Here is a 16,342-nt window from a genome sequence, read left to right on the forward strand (position 1 = left end):
AGGAATCTATTTTCTTCCTATCAGGAAGCTGATAGGAAGAAAATAGATAGGAAGGCTTTCCTTAACGCGGCCAAAATAAAATACATTCCACCATGCAAGAATCCCAGGGAACATCTTTATCCCTCTTATGGGGAGACGCAGGCCTTTGCTTCCTCCTCCGTCCGCAGGGGGCGCTGTTCGCTCCTTTCCTCGCCACGCCTCCACCCCTCTAGGCAGCTGCTGTCGCTCGTCGGGGGGGCGTGGCTCAGACGGGCGTCTCGACTGCGCAAGCGCGTACCAGAGCGGCCGTCGTCGCTCTCCAGTTCCTTCCTTCCTTCCCTCCCGTCTCCGCCATGAACGCGGAGAACTTCGAGGCGGGCGAGCGGCTGGTGAGCGCCGCTTACGTGCGGCAGGGGTCCCAAGGCCGCCGCGCCCACGAGCTCCGCCTGCGGACGCTGCTGGAACAGGTAGAGCCGGCCCCGGCGGCGCCTCAAGACAGGTCCTCAAGAAGGAAGGACGCAGGGGGCGGGGCGTATAAGCTCCGCCCACAGCGGCTGCCTTGGCCACGCCCCCAAACACAAGTGTCTGGAATAGGGATGCACGAGGAAGGTAGCCAGCCTCCAGGTGGTTAAACAAATAAAGGCATCACTGGGCTAGTACCTAAATAGGTTTGGAAATCAGCACAGTCAAAGTACAAAATTATTATTAGTGATTAGGACAAATTACAACAAGGGCTATACAACAAATACTTATCCTACTACTGTAATCCATACGATTCACTTAATGTCAGCCATTCAGGTGTACAATTATTCTTTGTGTTATAGATGCAAACATGCAATTTATCTTTATGGTATGGTTGAAAAAGTCCAATTCAAGTAGGATATCCAATGACTGGTATAATCCAAAAAGAATGAGCTGGTTATACCAATCATTGGATATCCTACTTGAATTGGACTTTTTCAACCATAGCATAAAGATAAATTGCATGTTTGCATCTATAACACAAAGAATAATTGTACACCTGAATGGCTGACATTAAGTGAATCTTATGTATTATAGTAGAAGGTAAGTATTTGTTGTATAGCACTTGTAATTTGTCCTAATCACTAATAGTAATTTTGTACTTTGACTGCTGATTTCCAAGCCTCCAGGTGGTGGCAGTACCACTCCTGCTATTAAAAAAGCCGATAGAGATTAGTTCACCTGGGGAAAAGGGCCGCTTTGGCAATTGGACTCCATGGCTTTTGACGCCCCTCCCTCCCCAAACCCCTCCCTCCCTAAGCTCTGCCCCCAAAACCTCAGATCTCAGAAGCTAAGCAGGGTCGGCCCTGGTTAGTATTTGGATGGGAGACCACCAAGGAAGTCCAGGGTTGCTGTGCAGAGCAAGGCACTGGCAAACCACCTCTATTAGTCTCTTGCCATGAAAACCCCCAAAAGGGGTTGCCATAAGTCGGTGTGACTTGACGGCACTTTACACACACATAACGTAGTTAAATACAGGGATGTTTTGAAATAGATCTAGGGCAGTGATGGCGAACCTTTTAGAGACCGAGTGCCCAAACTGCAACCCAAAACCCACTTATTTATCGCCAAGTGCCAATACAGCAATTTAACCTGAATACTGGACATTATTGCTAGGGTTGCCAGGTCTCCAGCCACCACCTGGAGGTTGGCAGCCCTAGTAGGGGAAGGGGGAGGGATGGAGAAAGGAAGGAACTGAGAGAGGAAAGGGAGAGGAAAGAGAATGAAGGAACTGGGGAAGGAAGGAAGAAAGGGGGGAGGGACAGAGAAAGAAAGAAAGAAAGAAAGAAAGAAAGAAAGAAAGAAAGAAAGAAAGAAAGAAAGAAAGAAAGAAAGAGGAAGGAAGGAAGGTAGGAAGTAACTGGAAAAGGAAAGAGAAGGAAGGAACTGGGGAAGAAAGGATGTAAGGAAGGAAGGAAGTGTCCTGGGTCGGGCCTCAAGCCCCACCCAGGACTTGCTCCAGGATGCACACCCGAAGTTCTCCCCCCCCCTTACCGGCAGCTCTGGGGAGGTGGCGAGGCGACGGCGCGGGACGGCGGAGACGTTGGGCCCCGGCGCGGCGGCATTGGGCACCTGCTGTCAGGGGCAGGAGAGGAGGGGGCGGCGAGAGTGAGGGCGACCCCGCCAGCCTGTGGGCGACCTTAGGGGGTGGGGAGGGAGAAGTCAGAGGGCACGCAGCCACGCCCAAGCCAGAGGACTTGAGGGTGGCTCCGGCTACTCCACAAGCTTACCGCAGGAGTCAGGGACGAGCGCGAACGGGGGAGAGGGGGAGGACTGCGGGAGATGGCAGGCCTTTCTCCGGTGGACGCGCGGCTATTGAGGGGCCGCCTGGCCCTCCACGAGCACCCGGAGGAGGCAGGTGAAAACGGCAGGGGGAGAGGCGCCTGAGGAGGAGGACGATGGCGGCGGCAGCCTGGAGCTGGACTGCTGGGAGCCGCCTGAGGGGGACAAGGAGGAGGAAGGCGGTGAGGAGGAGCTGCTGCTGGAGCCTAGAGGAGGAGGCCCCGCCTCATTGCTACTGGCCTCCCCGCCGCCTGTCAGCTGTTGCGGGGCAAGAGGGGGGGGAAGAGGAAGAAGCCAGCCGCATGCGTGCGAGGCAGGAAGCTGACCCGCCGATGCACGCACGGTGGAGAGGGAGCTCAGCTGAGAGAGGGAGGGGCACAGACAACACGGGAGGCCTTTTGGAGCTCACCCACGCGTGCCGGCAAAGAGGGCTATGCGTGCCGGAAGTGGCACTCGTGCCATAGGTTCGCCAACACGGATCTAGGGTCCCCAATGTGGTGCTCACTGACACCTTTTCTGGTGCCCACTAAGTGGGTGGGGGCTTTGACTCAGCAGGGCCTCTGATTGGTCATTTGTCATCTGATGGGCTGTATATAGGGTTGCCAACTCCGGGTTGGGAAATACCTGGAGATCTTGGGGGCAGAGCCTGTGAAGGGCAGGGTTTGGAGAGGGGAGAGGCTTCAATGCCATAGAGTCCAATTGCCAAAGTGGCCATTTTCCCCCAGTGAACTGATCTCTGTTGGATGGAGATCAGTTGTAATAGTGGGAGATATCCAGCCACCACCTGAAGCTTTTAAGCTATATAGCTTTTTAAAAATAGCTTGCTTTGGCAGCAGCTGCCACCACAACACAAGGAGCTTCACTCCCTGACTGAAGATAAGCTGTGTGTATGTGTGCACATGAAAATAATTTTAAAATGTTTGTTTTAAAAGGCATCCTGAAGCAGAGGTTCTGCTTGGAATGGGAAAGAGTTACTATTGTAGTGACACATAACCTCACTGCCTGACATTCTGTGGTTGGCGCCTCCTCCTGCAGCAGCCATTTTGAATAAGAAAATGAAGAGCTGGTTTTTAAATGCCGACTTTCTCTATCACTTAAGGGAGACTCAAACCGGCTTACGATCACCTTCCCCTCCCCACAACAGACACCCTATGAGGTAGGTGGGGCTGAGACAGCTCTAACAGAGCTGTAACTTGCCCAAGGTCACCTAGCTGGTTTCATGTGTAGGAGACTCCTCCACATGAGCGGCGGTGGCTAATCTGGTGAACTGGATTTGTTTCCCCACTCCTCCACATGAAGCCAGCTGGGTGACCTTGGGCCAATCACACATTCTCAGCCCCACCCACCTCCCAGGGTGTCTGTTGTGGGGGGTGGGGGAAGGTGATTGTCAGCCAGTTTGATTCTCCCTTAAGTGGTAGAGAAAGTTGGCATATACAAATACAAATAAATATAAAAACCAACTCTTCTTCTTCATAGACATCGAAGGCAATTATACTTCTAAAATCCATAAATATTCCCAGTAAACAATTTAATATGCTAACTAAACTATAAAGGATGATTTTATGTTTTCTGAAGTAGCAAAATAGGTTAAGGATGAATAGGAAAGGAAGCACTGTAGTATTCCAGTTCTTTTTTTCCCCTTGTAAATATGACATTTGTGTTCTAGATACAAGTACAGTCTTCTTCCTGCAAAAAAGGCTGCTGTTGGAGAGAGTAGGACCACCCATTGGGCGTCGCTTAGGGTTGTGTGTGCGGTCTCTGGTGCTGTGTGCACACTCTATAAGTCTCTAAGATTTCATCATTATGGCTAGCTCAGACAATGTCAGCTGGCTGTTGGAGGAAGGGATGGAGAACTAGGGATTGCCCGGGATTCAAACCTTATTGAGATCTCACTTTTTGGGTTTTCCTCACTTCACAGAGTCGATTTTTGACATGAGAATAGCTTGTTGTTTATTTCATATTAGATACGCCGACGATAACTCTGAGGGTTAATTATTTAATGATGTTTTATAGGCTGTAGTTTGATAAGGTCCAGAGGGTTAGAGAAACCCATAAAGCTTTTAATTTGTTACTAATATGTAATATGTTAATTATTAACAATCGTCATATGGATCTATACCATTTTAATTTTTTTCACGGCCTTTGGCCATATGCAATAAAACTAAACTAAGATGCCAGTCTCCAGGTGGGCCTGGGGATCCCCTGGAATTACATCTCCTCTCCAGAATACAGAGATGATTTCCCCTGGAGGAAATGGATGTTTTGGAGGGTGGGCTGTACGGCATTGTGCCCCACTGAGGTCCCTGTCCTCCCCAGGCTCCACCCCCAATTCTCCAGGTGTTCCCCAACCTTGAGAGGCCAACCCTACCCCCCGCCCCTGCTGGTACCTGGGGGGGGGGGCGGACCTGGCAGCCCTATGGAGAAGAGATGCTGTTTTGCTGCTGATTGCAGTTCAGGTTTTTTTTTTGGGGGGGGGAGGTGAGAAGGTAGGGAAAATTTTACAAGCCTCATGCAGTGTCTTGCTGCATTCATAGTTCCTTGAATTGAGATCTTGGGCTAAATATTATTTATTTGATTTCATTTCATTTATACCCCACTTTTCTCCCCAGCTGGTTTACAATGTCCTCTCCATCTGCAATTTTCCATCTGCATATCTGTAGCATTACAGGCACCAAGACTGACTGGCTTTAGTTTTATTGGACTCACAATAATGGTGAAACTCTCCCCCATGTGATGGTGATAAAAATATTTTATTGGAGGTTTGCCGATGTAAACGAATTACCATATAGATTGCTTTAGTCTTTGAGATTCATCGTATGGTTTTTCAATTTCAGAATACTTTTCTTTTGTGAACCAAAGTGTTTCAGAATAACTTACCATTTTCCTTATGCGTGCCTTGCTTATCTCGATAAAGAAGCAGAAATAAAATATATACTAACTGCGCTGTCTTTAATTGTGCTGTTTCCTGAAGGGCAAATGCCCTGAAGATGGATGGGATGAAAGTACCGTTGAACTCTTTCTCCATGAACTTGCCATTATGGACAGCAACAACTTTCTTGGCAACTGTGGTGTGGGTGAGAGGGAAGGAAGAGTGGCATCGGGGCTAGTTGCCCGCCGGCATTACAGGTAAACGCTGCTTTTATTATCTGCCTTTTATGGTATATGTAATGACATATGGGACTCTGATTTTTTAAATAGCCTGTAGCATGCATCGTTTAAATTAAAGGCAGTCACTTTAACCTGGTTTATTTCACAACCCTAATTTGCTGAGGCAGCAGGCACATTCTTAGGATGGGGGAGTACCAGTCGCTCCACCCTCAGCCTGGTGTCAAACCGTGGTATCCTGCTAGAGTCACAGGCGGATAACCCTGAAGTAGTTGAACGATTCATGGATTGCAGATGGAATCTCATGATGTGACAGTGAAATTGATTTGGCTTTTTTTTGTTAGCTGAAGTTAGATTAAACGTTTCTGCATTAGAATCATAAAATTGGAAGGGGCCATACAGGCCATCTAGTCCAACCCCCTGCTTAATGCAGGATCAGCCTAGAGCATCCCTGACAAGTGTTTGTCCAGCCTCTGCTTAAAGACTGCCAGTGAGGGGGAGCTCACCACCTCCCTAGGTAGCTGATTCCATTGTCAAACAACTCTTACTGTAAAAAATTTGTTCCTAGTATCCAGACGGTACCTTTCCACCCACAATTATACCCATCACGAGTTCTATCCTCTGCTGTCAACAGGAACAGCTTCCTACCCTCCTTTAAATCAAAGCTTCTTAAACTGTGGGTCGCTTAACTGAATGTGGGGGTTGCAAAAAATTTGGCAACAGTAAAAGGTTTCTTTATGATCTATTATCAGTAAATGTTTGATTTGTATACCTATTTTATATACCTATATACCTGGGGTCGCGTAAAAATTTCTCAAGCAAAAAAAAGGTTGAGACTGGAAAAAGTTTAAGAAGTCCTGCTCTAAATGACAGCCCTCCAAATATTAAAGAGAGCAATCATGTCGCCCCTCAACCTCCTCTGCTCCAGACTAGAATCTGCTCTCTGTGCAAAAGACTGTAGGGTTAGGGGACAAAACGCATTCAGCCTCCGGGGTGAACGTGTGCATCGTGTTTCTGCACCATGTGAATGTGTGTGTGTAAAGTGCCGTCAAGTCACAGCCAACTTATGGCGACCCCTTATGGTGTTTTCAAGGCAAGAGACTAACAGAGGTGGTTTGCCAGTGCCTTCCTCTGTATAGCAACCCTGGACTTCCTTGGTGGTCTCCCATCCAGATACTAACCAGGGATGACCCTGCTTAGCTTCTGAGATCTGACGAGATCAGGCTAGCCTGGGCCATCCAGGTCAGGGTACCATGTGAATAACTGAAGCTTAATGGATGTGACAGACAGGGCGGAGGAGGGCGTGGCTGAGGCATACAGTCTAGGTATCGTCTTTCTCCCAGTTCCTTAGAGCTGTCACAGCGTGCATTGTGTGGGCAGGCAGCAGTTGCCTTCTACTGAACACTTTTGCTGAATTAGTTTGTGGTGTTTAAAAAGAGGTACAGAGATCTCCTACAGGTCCTCTTCTCAGGTGTTGTGGCCCTCACATGAATAAATCTCTCATGTGAACAGATCTGTGCACTTCGTGAACCTCGGGTGTGCTCAAAAAGTGAACATTATTGACTGGTAGCTTAGTGCAATTGAATACTGAGGTGAAGAAATGAATTATGCATTTATCCTCTCCATTTCACAAGTTAGTTTTACAGTAGAACATGGGTCCTTCACTAGCACACTGGTCAAAAATTCTCCTTCTGGTATATTAAAAACAAAAGCATAGTGAGCATCGGTTATGTGCGGATGTTGAATTATGGCAGGTGCGTTTTTAAATGATGCTTATGACAGATTAACTGCTGGCAGCGTGAACAAATACCTATTAAAATTGATTTTATTCAGACGATGCAGAGCTTATGGGCAAGCTGAGCTGCTGATGGCCCAAAGTCCTAGGTCATCTGGCACCTGACTGGGTTATTTGATATTTTAGAGATGACAGAGACCCCGCATTTTCAAAGAGCTGCTTATGTGGCTGTTCCTGACTGAATGTATTTGATGAATTGTCATTTTAGCTTTTATGTCTGCAAAGTAAGTAATTACTGGAATTCCAGTTCTTAAAATGTTGGCACGATTGCATGCAGTGGATTGGTATTGCAGTTCACAGATTTTGCCTTTGCCGTTATTCATGGTCTCACCTCAAGGTGCTCCTATGGGAGTGTGGGGGGGGTGTCTGTCTAATCTTGCAGCGACTTTGCAGAAGGCAGGATTAGTGCAAGAAACTCCTGTGACTTCTGCAAGAGCCTGATGAGAAAACCCCCAGGCCCTCTGGCACGTGCAAAACCTGCAGGAGAAACAGGGTGTGAGGGACTGGTCAGGTTCCACCTCTCCCTAAGAATGACCAGGGGGAGCCTGACGAAGTGTTGGTGAGAGGGAGAGTCAAAAACAGGGATAAGTTCTGTTTGGGGATAGTCAGACTGGCCGTGTGAGCAGAACAGCAGCTTAAAACTGACAGGGGCTGTTACTGCACTAGGTATTCCCAGCGACGTATCAAGAGTTTGGAAACGTTATAAAAAATTCTGTTCGCACTTTCAATGTATTCCCACCGATGTATTAAGAGTTTGAAACTGTTATAAAAAATACTGTTCGCACTTTGTTTGGCCCCTTTAGCTGTGAAGACGTCTTCAAACCATTTTTTAGCTGTGGCATCCAAAAACCCTTTTAAAATGATGTTTTTTATAACATTTCCAAACTCTTGATACATCGCTGGGAATACCTAGTGCAGTAACAGCCCAGGGAAAGGGTCAATTTGTAACAAAAGATTCCCAGTTGCATGAATAGGGAAATAGTTCAGAAGTTCAACTGAAAAGAAACTTTGTAACTTTTTCCTGAATCAGCCCAGTGTTATTCAAATTATAACTAAAAGTTTACTCTTTGTTTGTTTAACCCTGTGGGGAGGGGCTGTGGCTCAGTGGTAGAGCATCTGCTTGATATGCAGAAGGTCCCAGGATCAGTCCCTGACTTCTCCAGTTAAAGGAACCAGGCAAGTAGGTGATGTGAAAGACCCCTGCCTGAGACCCTGGAGAGCCGCTGCCGGTCTGAGTAGACAATACTGACTTCGATGGACTCATGGTCTGATTCAGTATAAGGCAGCTCCATGTGTTCATATGTGTTGGATGCTTATGGTCTCTAGGAAGTTTTCAAGGCAAGAGATGTTCGGAGGTAGTTTGCCATTGTTTGCCTCCGCGTCACACCCCTGGGTATTCCTTGCAGGTCTCCCATCCAAATACTAGCCAGAGTCAGGGCTGAGAGTGTGTGACTGGCCCAAGGTCACCCAACGAGTTTCCATGGCAGAGTGGGGATTCAAACCTGGGTTTCCCAGATCCTAGTTCGACACCTTAACCACTACACCACACTGGTTGTCTAATATGTATTAGGAAATGAACAAATGGAGGCAGCGTGTGGGTGAAGCTGTGTTTGGGTCCCCAGCCCCAATAGCTCTGTGCAGTGTCTGAGTGAGGGGTGATTATTCAAAGGAACTGGCCCACCTTGTCCGGTGATGTCTCAATGTGAGACAGAGGACTCTCTAGATGTTTTAAAAGAGGCAAGATGGAAGCTGAACAATGACTGTCTGAACTACCTGTAACTCCGAACCTGTGGGACAGAGGTACAGTGGCCTCTGAGTGAGAGAAAAGGCGTCATGCAGGGCTTGTCTTAGAAAACTGTGGAGAAGCCAAAACATTTTGAATCTCTCGCCCCCAACAGTACAGGTATTGGGGAAGCGGGGAGTGACGTAAAGGTTCTTGTTGCTGTCGAAATGGATTCTGGACCTTTAAAGCCTTACACAGTCTGGGACCATCGTACCTACGGGGCCGCCTCTCCTGGTATACCCCCCAGAGAGCCTTATGCTCTACGAATAACAATCTGCTGGTGGTCCCCGGCCCAATCAACATGTGGCTGTCCTCGACAAGGTCCAGGGCTTTTTTGGCCTGGTGGAAAACTCTTCCTAGTAACATCAGGGCCCTGGGGAACCTTAAAGAGTTCCGCAGGGCCTGCAAGACGGACTGTTCAACCAGGCCTACAACTGAGGGCAGCCGCAAGTTTTGCTTCGGTGCTGGCCTCCCCATCTTTCTCCCCCTCCATCTGCCACCTGTGGGGGTTCAATTGCTCTCTGATCATTGTGTTTTACGCTGAAGTTCTGTGTTGTTTTAAATATTGTTACCTGCCCTGAGCCTAGCCTGGCTGGGAATGAGGATGGGCTATACATTTAACAAAATAAACAAATACATTCTTGGAATCCAATCCATCGTTTATTTTGCGTATGTTTAATTTCTTTGCTTGGTTTTCAGGTTGATCCATGGGATTGGAAGGTCGGGCGACATTTCTGCCATCCAGCCAAAAGCCGCAGGCTCCAGCCTCTTGAACAAACTTACCAACTCTGTCGTCTTGGATATTATAAGACTTGCCGGTAAGCTAGCCGGGAGCAAAGTGTTTGTTCATGTACAGATGCTGCAAATAATTTAGGGGTGCTTTGTGACCCCCCCCTTTGATTTGCCTTTTCCTCTGCAGGTGTCAGGACGGCAAGTAGCTGCTTCGTTGTCCCCATGGCAACTGGCATGAGTCTTACCTTATGTTTCTTAACCCTGCGGCACCAGAGACCGAAGGCAAAATACATTATTTGGCCGCGTATAGACCAGAAGTCCTGCTTCAAGTCCATGATCACTGCAGGTAAAGAAAGTGTGTTCCTTGTTCCAAAACTGGGCATTGTGTAAATGAAATACTGCAGAAGTGGATGGCAGTTTTACTATATTCTCTAAATAGGTAAAGCAGCAACTCAGTCTTTGCAAAACTTAGGATCCCTCCTGTCGAGGAGACCCAGGCCCCTCCGCCACTGGAGCCTGCTTGGAAGGTTGGAAGGGGGCATTACTTTTAACCAAAACTGAGTGTCCACCATGCTCAAAGGTAGTCTGCCATCAGCTCTTGTTACGGCTCAACCCAGGCAGAGGCCAAGAGCAACCCCTGACTGTCCTTAACAGTTACCAAGCCAAACACCAACCCTGCAGAGTTGCACTCCTGCAAGGTGGGGGTTACACACAAAAAGGTTCTAAATTGGTAAGTGTGCCGCCTTTAACCAAGTCCACTTTACTGGCTTGAAGCCAGTAAAGTCAAAAGTTTAAAAGGTTTATTAAAGATTGTGCTAGTTACAGTTTATAAGAAAATACGTGCGCAAAAGCAAAATAACAAAGCTTATAGCAAATATCTAACTACACAGTAAGATTTGATTTTCAAGAGGTTTGGCAAGCAAAGACAGTTACAAACAAGTTGCTACTGTTCTCAAAGGTGTGCTGGCCCACTAGGGCGGGGTGCTCCTGTAGCAGCACGGTGCTCTGAAGAGGCCTGCAGCAGGCAGGGCAACAGGCTGGGGTTTCTGAAGCCGAGGCTTCTACAGCTGGCAGCTGTATTAATTGGGAATGGGAGTAATAGACGCAGTCCAGTAACAGTCCAAGGTCAGTCAGGGTGAAAGGCAATCCGTCAGAGCGAAAGGCAGAGTCACGGTCGGGCCGGTCCAAGGTCAGGCAGGGAGTCCAGAAGAATTCAGGGTTGAGAAAGCAGTCCGAGTCTATACACCGTCAGCCAGAGTGGAGTGCCGCAGGTTCGCCATGCGTTGCTTCCACAGCTTCTGCTGACTCAGCCCTCCTAAATACTTGCAGCTGTCTGGGGGAGGCAGCTTCTGTAAAGACTCACTCACTATCTTCATGGCTGTCCCGGTTCCTTCTTTGTTGTTCCAACCTGGCTGAATGCCGGCGTTGTTCTGCCAGGACCCGGCCCATTTTCCTTCGACGAGTCCCAGGAGACATCTGTTCCTCATGGTCTCCCGGCTCCCTGGGCAGCTTCCTTGATGTTCCTGGGTCGGCCGGCGTCTGGTCTTCTTTAGGCTGCTCTGTAGCCGGTGACTTTAAGGTATGTCTTGGCAATACATCGTCATCAGCTGTTTTCTCTGTCAGTGTGGGTGGGGAAGGAGGACTCTGTCCCTGGATCTGGTCTCCGTCAGAGTCTGAATCTGTTGTCAGGCAGCCTCTGACAAAAGGTTTCACCTGTTCCTGGATTTCAGGATAGAGTCCAAAAATTCAAATAGCAACATTCCGCCCTAGAAGAATATCAAAAGTGGGTCAATCGTAGCAATGGCCTCCATACTCTCCGGCATGCCAAGAACCACACACTTACTAGGGCAGAGATAGGTATTTTTATCCCCGCAGAACCAAAATGGGGTGAGCACAAGCCGGAGAGTCATAACCCAAGTGTCAAGAGTTATGCTAATTCAGCTGACCAAAGCTGTCCTTTGATGCGTACTTGTGAAGCATAGCTGCAGTCTATGAATCACCCCCACCTGACCAAGTGACAGGATGAACTGCTTAATTGGTAGAGTTATTTCCCCAGCCACGAAATGACCTTCAATCAAGGAAGGAGTGAGGCCAATAAATTGGCCACAGCTGGATGTTGTCTCGCAAGAGTGAAACCATTCTCAGGCTGTAACCCCCCCCCTCCTTTTGCATTCCAATCTGCCTGGGAGTAGATATCAAAACAGGCCAGGCCTAAGCCTGAACCAAAGAACAGATGTATAAGGAATGGTGAGTGTCTCAATTCCTTGACACCTCCTTTTAACAAAACCTTCTGTTAATATACCTGCCTGGGCATACAAGAACAGAAGGATTCTAAAAGTACCTGGCAGCTCATGAAGTGTGTGGGGGGTGCTGTTGGTTTGGTAGCTCATCATTTGTAAAGCTCTTGGATCAGTATAGCTTACTTGATGCTGCAGCCAAATGTTTAATTTGATATGTCCAAACAATATGCAGAATGCGGCCCTCCTGCCTTCTCTCACATGAACACGAGTCAGGTCATTTGTCTGTCAAGATCAGTATTGCCTTACTTTGACTGGCAGCTGCTCTCCATGCTCATAGGTTGTGGTCTTTCGCATCACATAGAAGAAGAAGAATTGGTTTTTATATCCTGCTTTTCTCTACCTTTAAGCAGCTTACAATAGCCTTCCCTTCCCCTCCCCCAACCTTTAAAATGGAGATGTTGGGGATCAAACTTGGGAACTTCTGTATGCAAAACAGATGCTCTCCCACTAAGTGATGGCCCCGCTCTCTTTGGCTCACCCGGTGCAGTCCTACACAGAGTTACCCTGTTCCAGAGGTCCCCAAACTTTTTCACCCTCTGGGCACCTTTGGAATTTTGACACAGGCTGGTGGGCACAATCACAAAATGACTGCTGCAGGAGGTGGACCCAACCACAAAATTTTAGGGAGCAAGGTTATATATATTCCTAGAAGCTAATCTTCACCATTTCAGGCAGAAGCTCTGGTTAACAGGATGCCTTTTAATCTGCACAGCCAAGGACAGGCAGAGGGCACTGCTTCTAATGCTAGCGTTCTCTTTGAGAGCCAGTGTGGTGTAGTGATTAAGAGCAGTGGTTGGGAACGGTACTCTCTAATCTGGAGAACTGGGTTTGATTCCCCACTCCTCCACATCAACGGCGGACGCTAATCTGGTGAACCGGGTTAGTTTCCCCACTCCTCATGAAGCCAGCTGGGTGACCTTGGGCCAGTCATAGTTCTCTCTGAACTCTCTCAGCCCCACCTACCTCACAGGGTGTCTGTTGTGGGGAGGGGAAGGTGATTGTAAGGAGGTTTGATTCTTCCTTAAGTGGTAGAGAAAGTCGGCATATAAAAACCAACTCTTCTCCTCTACTGCATAGTTTTCAGTGCCTCTTAAATTGGGTGTAGAAGTATGGAGAAAAATGTCCTGTCTCTTTAATTGAGGCTTAATGTATAGAAATGGGCAGCTGACCCTTTCCTTGACATAGAGGTAAATAACATCACCCCATTAACTTTCTATGCAAGGGGGCAGAGCATAGTTTCTCCAGGCAGTTTGTAACCCTAGTTGGGTGTATGGCAAACTACATGATTCCTTGAAGCCACTCATTACACATACTCTCAGCAAATGTTTAGCAAGTATTCCTGCAGAACTTTTCACCATTTTCTGGCCATTATCCTTTTAAACATTTCTCTTGCCTCTGAACCACTCCTCTTCCGTGCTTTAAACCACAGTGTAGCTACACTTCCTTGGAAGTGGCGCTGTTTGCCAACATGCCACGGTGCAGTCTTTTCTCCTCAGGACAGTCCACAGCACCTTGGAAACTCAGCCAGTAGCTGGTGACATTTACTGTATTTGGCTTAATTATATACATAATTAGGATTGTATTGAAAATATTAGCTTGCAGCATGTCAGGATAAATTTGATTGCGACATCTTGGGAAAACAGAATTCTGTTTCAAACTGCCTATTTAAACAAATGCACACCACCCCGAAAGAATTGGGATTGTACATACTGACTATTCAAGGCAGTCTTTCACCTCTGGGCCCCCAGTCAAAATCTAGTCCAGCTGAATAGGTGATTAGTTCATGTTTTCCTCAACAGTAGTCTTATTGCCACAGATCTCTTCAGACAGTCTTGAGAGGTTTGTGGGGGAGTAGGTAAGAAGCAGGGTGGAAGCTGGTAAGATGTACATACAGTTTCCATGAGATTGTGTCTGGACCAGTATGTCTTTCCATACTAACTGCAGAAAAAGAGATTGCTTGGCTGTGTTGTGCGTTTCAATTCGTAAGGAATGACTAAGCCTTCTGCGTTTTAAGTGTAATGTGGTTTGGTTATGCTGACGATGTTTGCTTAGGGTAAAATCCGAATTCTAACATCAGCGGTGAAACCCCCATTGATTTTTAGAATTGCAATTTATTGCTGCCTGTGCTTTACTTTTTACTGTGGCTTAAGCACAGGCAAAACACAAAAACATAGCCTCTTCTTGAAGTAGTCTTCAGGCAGCAGCTGGACAAACACTTCTCATGGATGCTTTAGGCCAGGAGTGTCTAACTCAATTGTTAAAAAAGCCAGATATGACATAAATGTCACTTGGTCAGTCCAGCCATGCCTCGCCAGCCCAGATTGAGGTGTGTGTGTAAGTGGGGGGGCGGTGTTGGCTGGCTCATGGGCCGAATAAGAGCTCTCGAGCCAGAGCTGGCCTTCAGGCCTTATGCTTGACACCCCCGGTTTAGGCTGGTCCTGCATTGAGCAGGGGGTTGGACTAGATGGCCTGCATGGCCCCTTCCAACTCTATGATTCTATGATATAAAGGAGAAAAATCTGACATTGACTTGGAGCTAGTTGCTATGTTGAGATGATGGTGATCTTTGTTTGGCCACCCTATGTAAGATGGAAGGAAGTTCCTTATACTGAGACTAGACATTGGCTCATCTATTCCTATTGATAACAGCCCTCCACAGACCCAGGGGACTTTCCTAGACCTGTTACCCTATTTATTTTTAAATCAAGAAGCCAGAATGAAGCATAGGACGTCCTGTAAGAAAACGACACATGCTTCTGCATCCCCTCCACCACCACCACAATTACTTAAATGAATAGATGCCACTTAGGTTTTTTCACAGCCAAAGAAATTAGCTGCAGGCCAAAAGCAGATGTGGACATCTGGTCCTGATAGCTTATCAGGCCTATATTATAAATGCTTTGAGGACGAAATCTTACAACCACTACAAAATACAATGAACTCCATCTTGCAAGGAGGAAAGATGCTGGAGTCTTGGAAAGAGGCTAATATAGCTCTAATACCTAAAGAAGGTCAGGACTTAACTTTGACAAGAAATTACAGACCAATATCATTGTTGAATCATGATTATAAACTATTTACAACAATTTTAGCTGACAGACTGAAAATAGTGATATTTTAATGAGTTTGATTTTTTAGTTGTAAGAATAATTCAAAAAATAATTCTGTATATGTAGTAGAGAACAGGTTGTAATTTCTTAATTAGATTTATATTTGATACAAATGAAAACGGAAGTATCTTTTTGTCTCTGTGTTTGTTTTTTCATTTTTCCCTTTTTCTTTTGTTTATTGTAATTTTGTTAATTTAATAAAATGATTAAAAAATGTCTGCTGAAGGATAAATTAGCAAAAGGGGGATACTGTGTGTGTGTGTGTGTGGAAGAATAGTAATTTGTGTTACAATACAGCAAGGGACAGGTTAAGACAAGAATGCCTCATCTCATTTGGAATGCAGCTCTTCCATTGGGTAACTTGGAGGACCTGTACTTGCTGTCGAGTCCAAATTGGTGCAGTCTCTTTCATGGGAAGAGTCTGCGTTCACCAGCAGCCTTCCCTGCCAGTACCCCTTTTCTTTTACTAAGGCAAAAGACAGCAAGGAGGAGGACTTCCAGCAAGCTAGAAGCATTGATTTCTCGGGGCTTTGGATACCGCTGTATAGTGTAGCTGTATGCAGAGATGCTGGGAACCCTGTGGAACGTGTTTCCCATTTCTTTTGGTGGCCGTGGTCGCCGTGGTAAGCGTTCACGGCAACGAGAGTGGGGGAATGTATTTCTCATGGTTCCCAGTATCCCCGCACGAGGCTGCAAGCATGTAAGGCTCCTCTGTATCAGTTTCTTCCGGTTATCTCCCACTGCTTCTCAGAAACGTAGGGAGAGTGGCTGAGAAGGCTCCTGGCACTACTGTGGGCCTGAAATGGATCCATTTCTGATCAAGCCCAACCTTCAGAGGGGTTTTGATCTGACCCAAAACGAGGGAGATTAAAAAAATAATAATCCAGCATTTGAATTTCTTGACTATCCATCGCTAAACCCAACGCAGTGCTACGCGGGCCCAATTCCCCTTGTAATGTAGCTCTGGGCTGGTTTGTGGCCATTGCGGGAGATCCAAGCCCTTGAGTGTGCAGGCATTCTATTCTCCTATGCGCGGAACCTCTTTGCATCCAGGGGTTCCACATGGCATCTGTTCCTGTATTAAAAACAAGTCACCTGCTTGTCAGAGCCACTGTGTTACAATCTGGAATGCTTATGCTGCAAACTAAACATTTCCCCCAGATACAGTGATGTGCCATCAAGTTGCTTCCGACTCATGGCGACCCTGTGAATCAACGTCTTCCAGAACATCCTG

At 47.0% G+C, this 16,342-nt stretch overlaps 1 protein-coding gene across 1 annotated transcript in view; it reads left to right on the forward strand.

Annotated features, from left to right (window-relative positions):
• The first annotated feature begins 329 nt into the window (after positions 1–329).
• The window catches only part of SEPSECS (Sep (O-phosphoserine) tRNA:Sec (selenocysteine) tRNA synthase), a 42,410-nt gene continuing 26,397 nt past the window's right edge, over positions 330–16,342 (forward strand). Inside the window, exons 1-4 of the mRNA XM_056855551.1 lie at positions 330–446; positions 5,255–5,409; positions 9,666–9,784; positions 9,886–10,044. Of these exons, the coding sequence (XP_056711529.1) occupies positions 333–446; positions 5,255–5,409; positions 9,666–9,784; positions 9,886–10,044 (547 nt within the window). The 5' untranslated portion in view covers positions 330–332. The remainder of the gene's footprint in view (positions 447–5,254; positions 5,410–9,665; positions 9,785–9,885; positions 10,045–16,342) is intronic.

Source organism: Euleptes europaea, chromosome 9, assembly GCF_029931775.1.
Source record: "Euleptes europaea isolate rEulEur1 chromosome 9, rEulEur1.hap1, whole genome shotgun sequence".
NCBI classification, from domain to species: Eukaryota; Metazoa; Chordata; class Lepidosauria; order Squamata; family Sphaerodactylidae; genus Euleptes; species Euleptes europaea.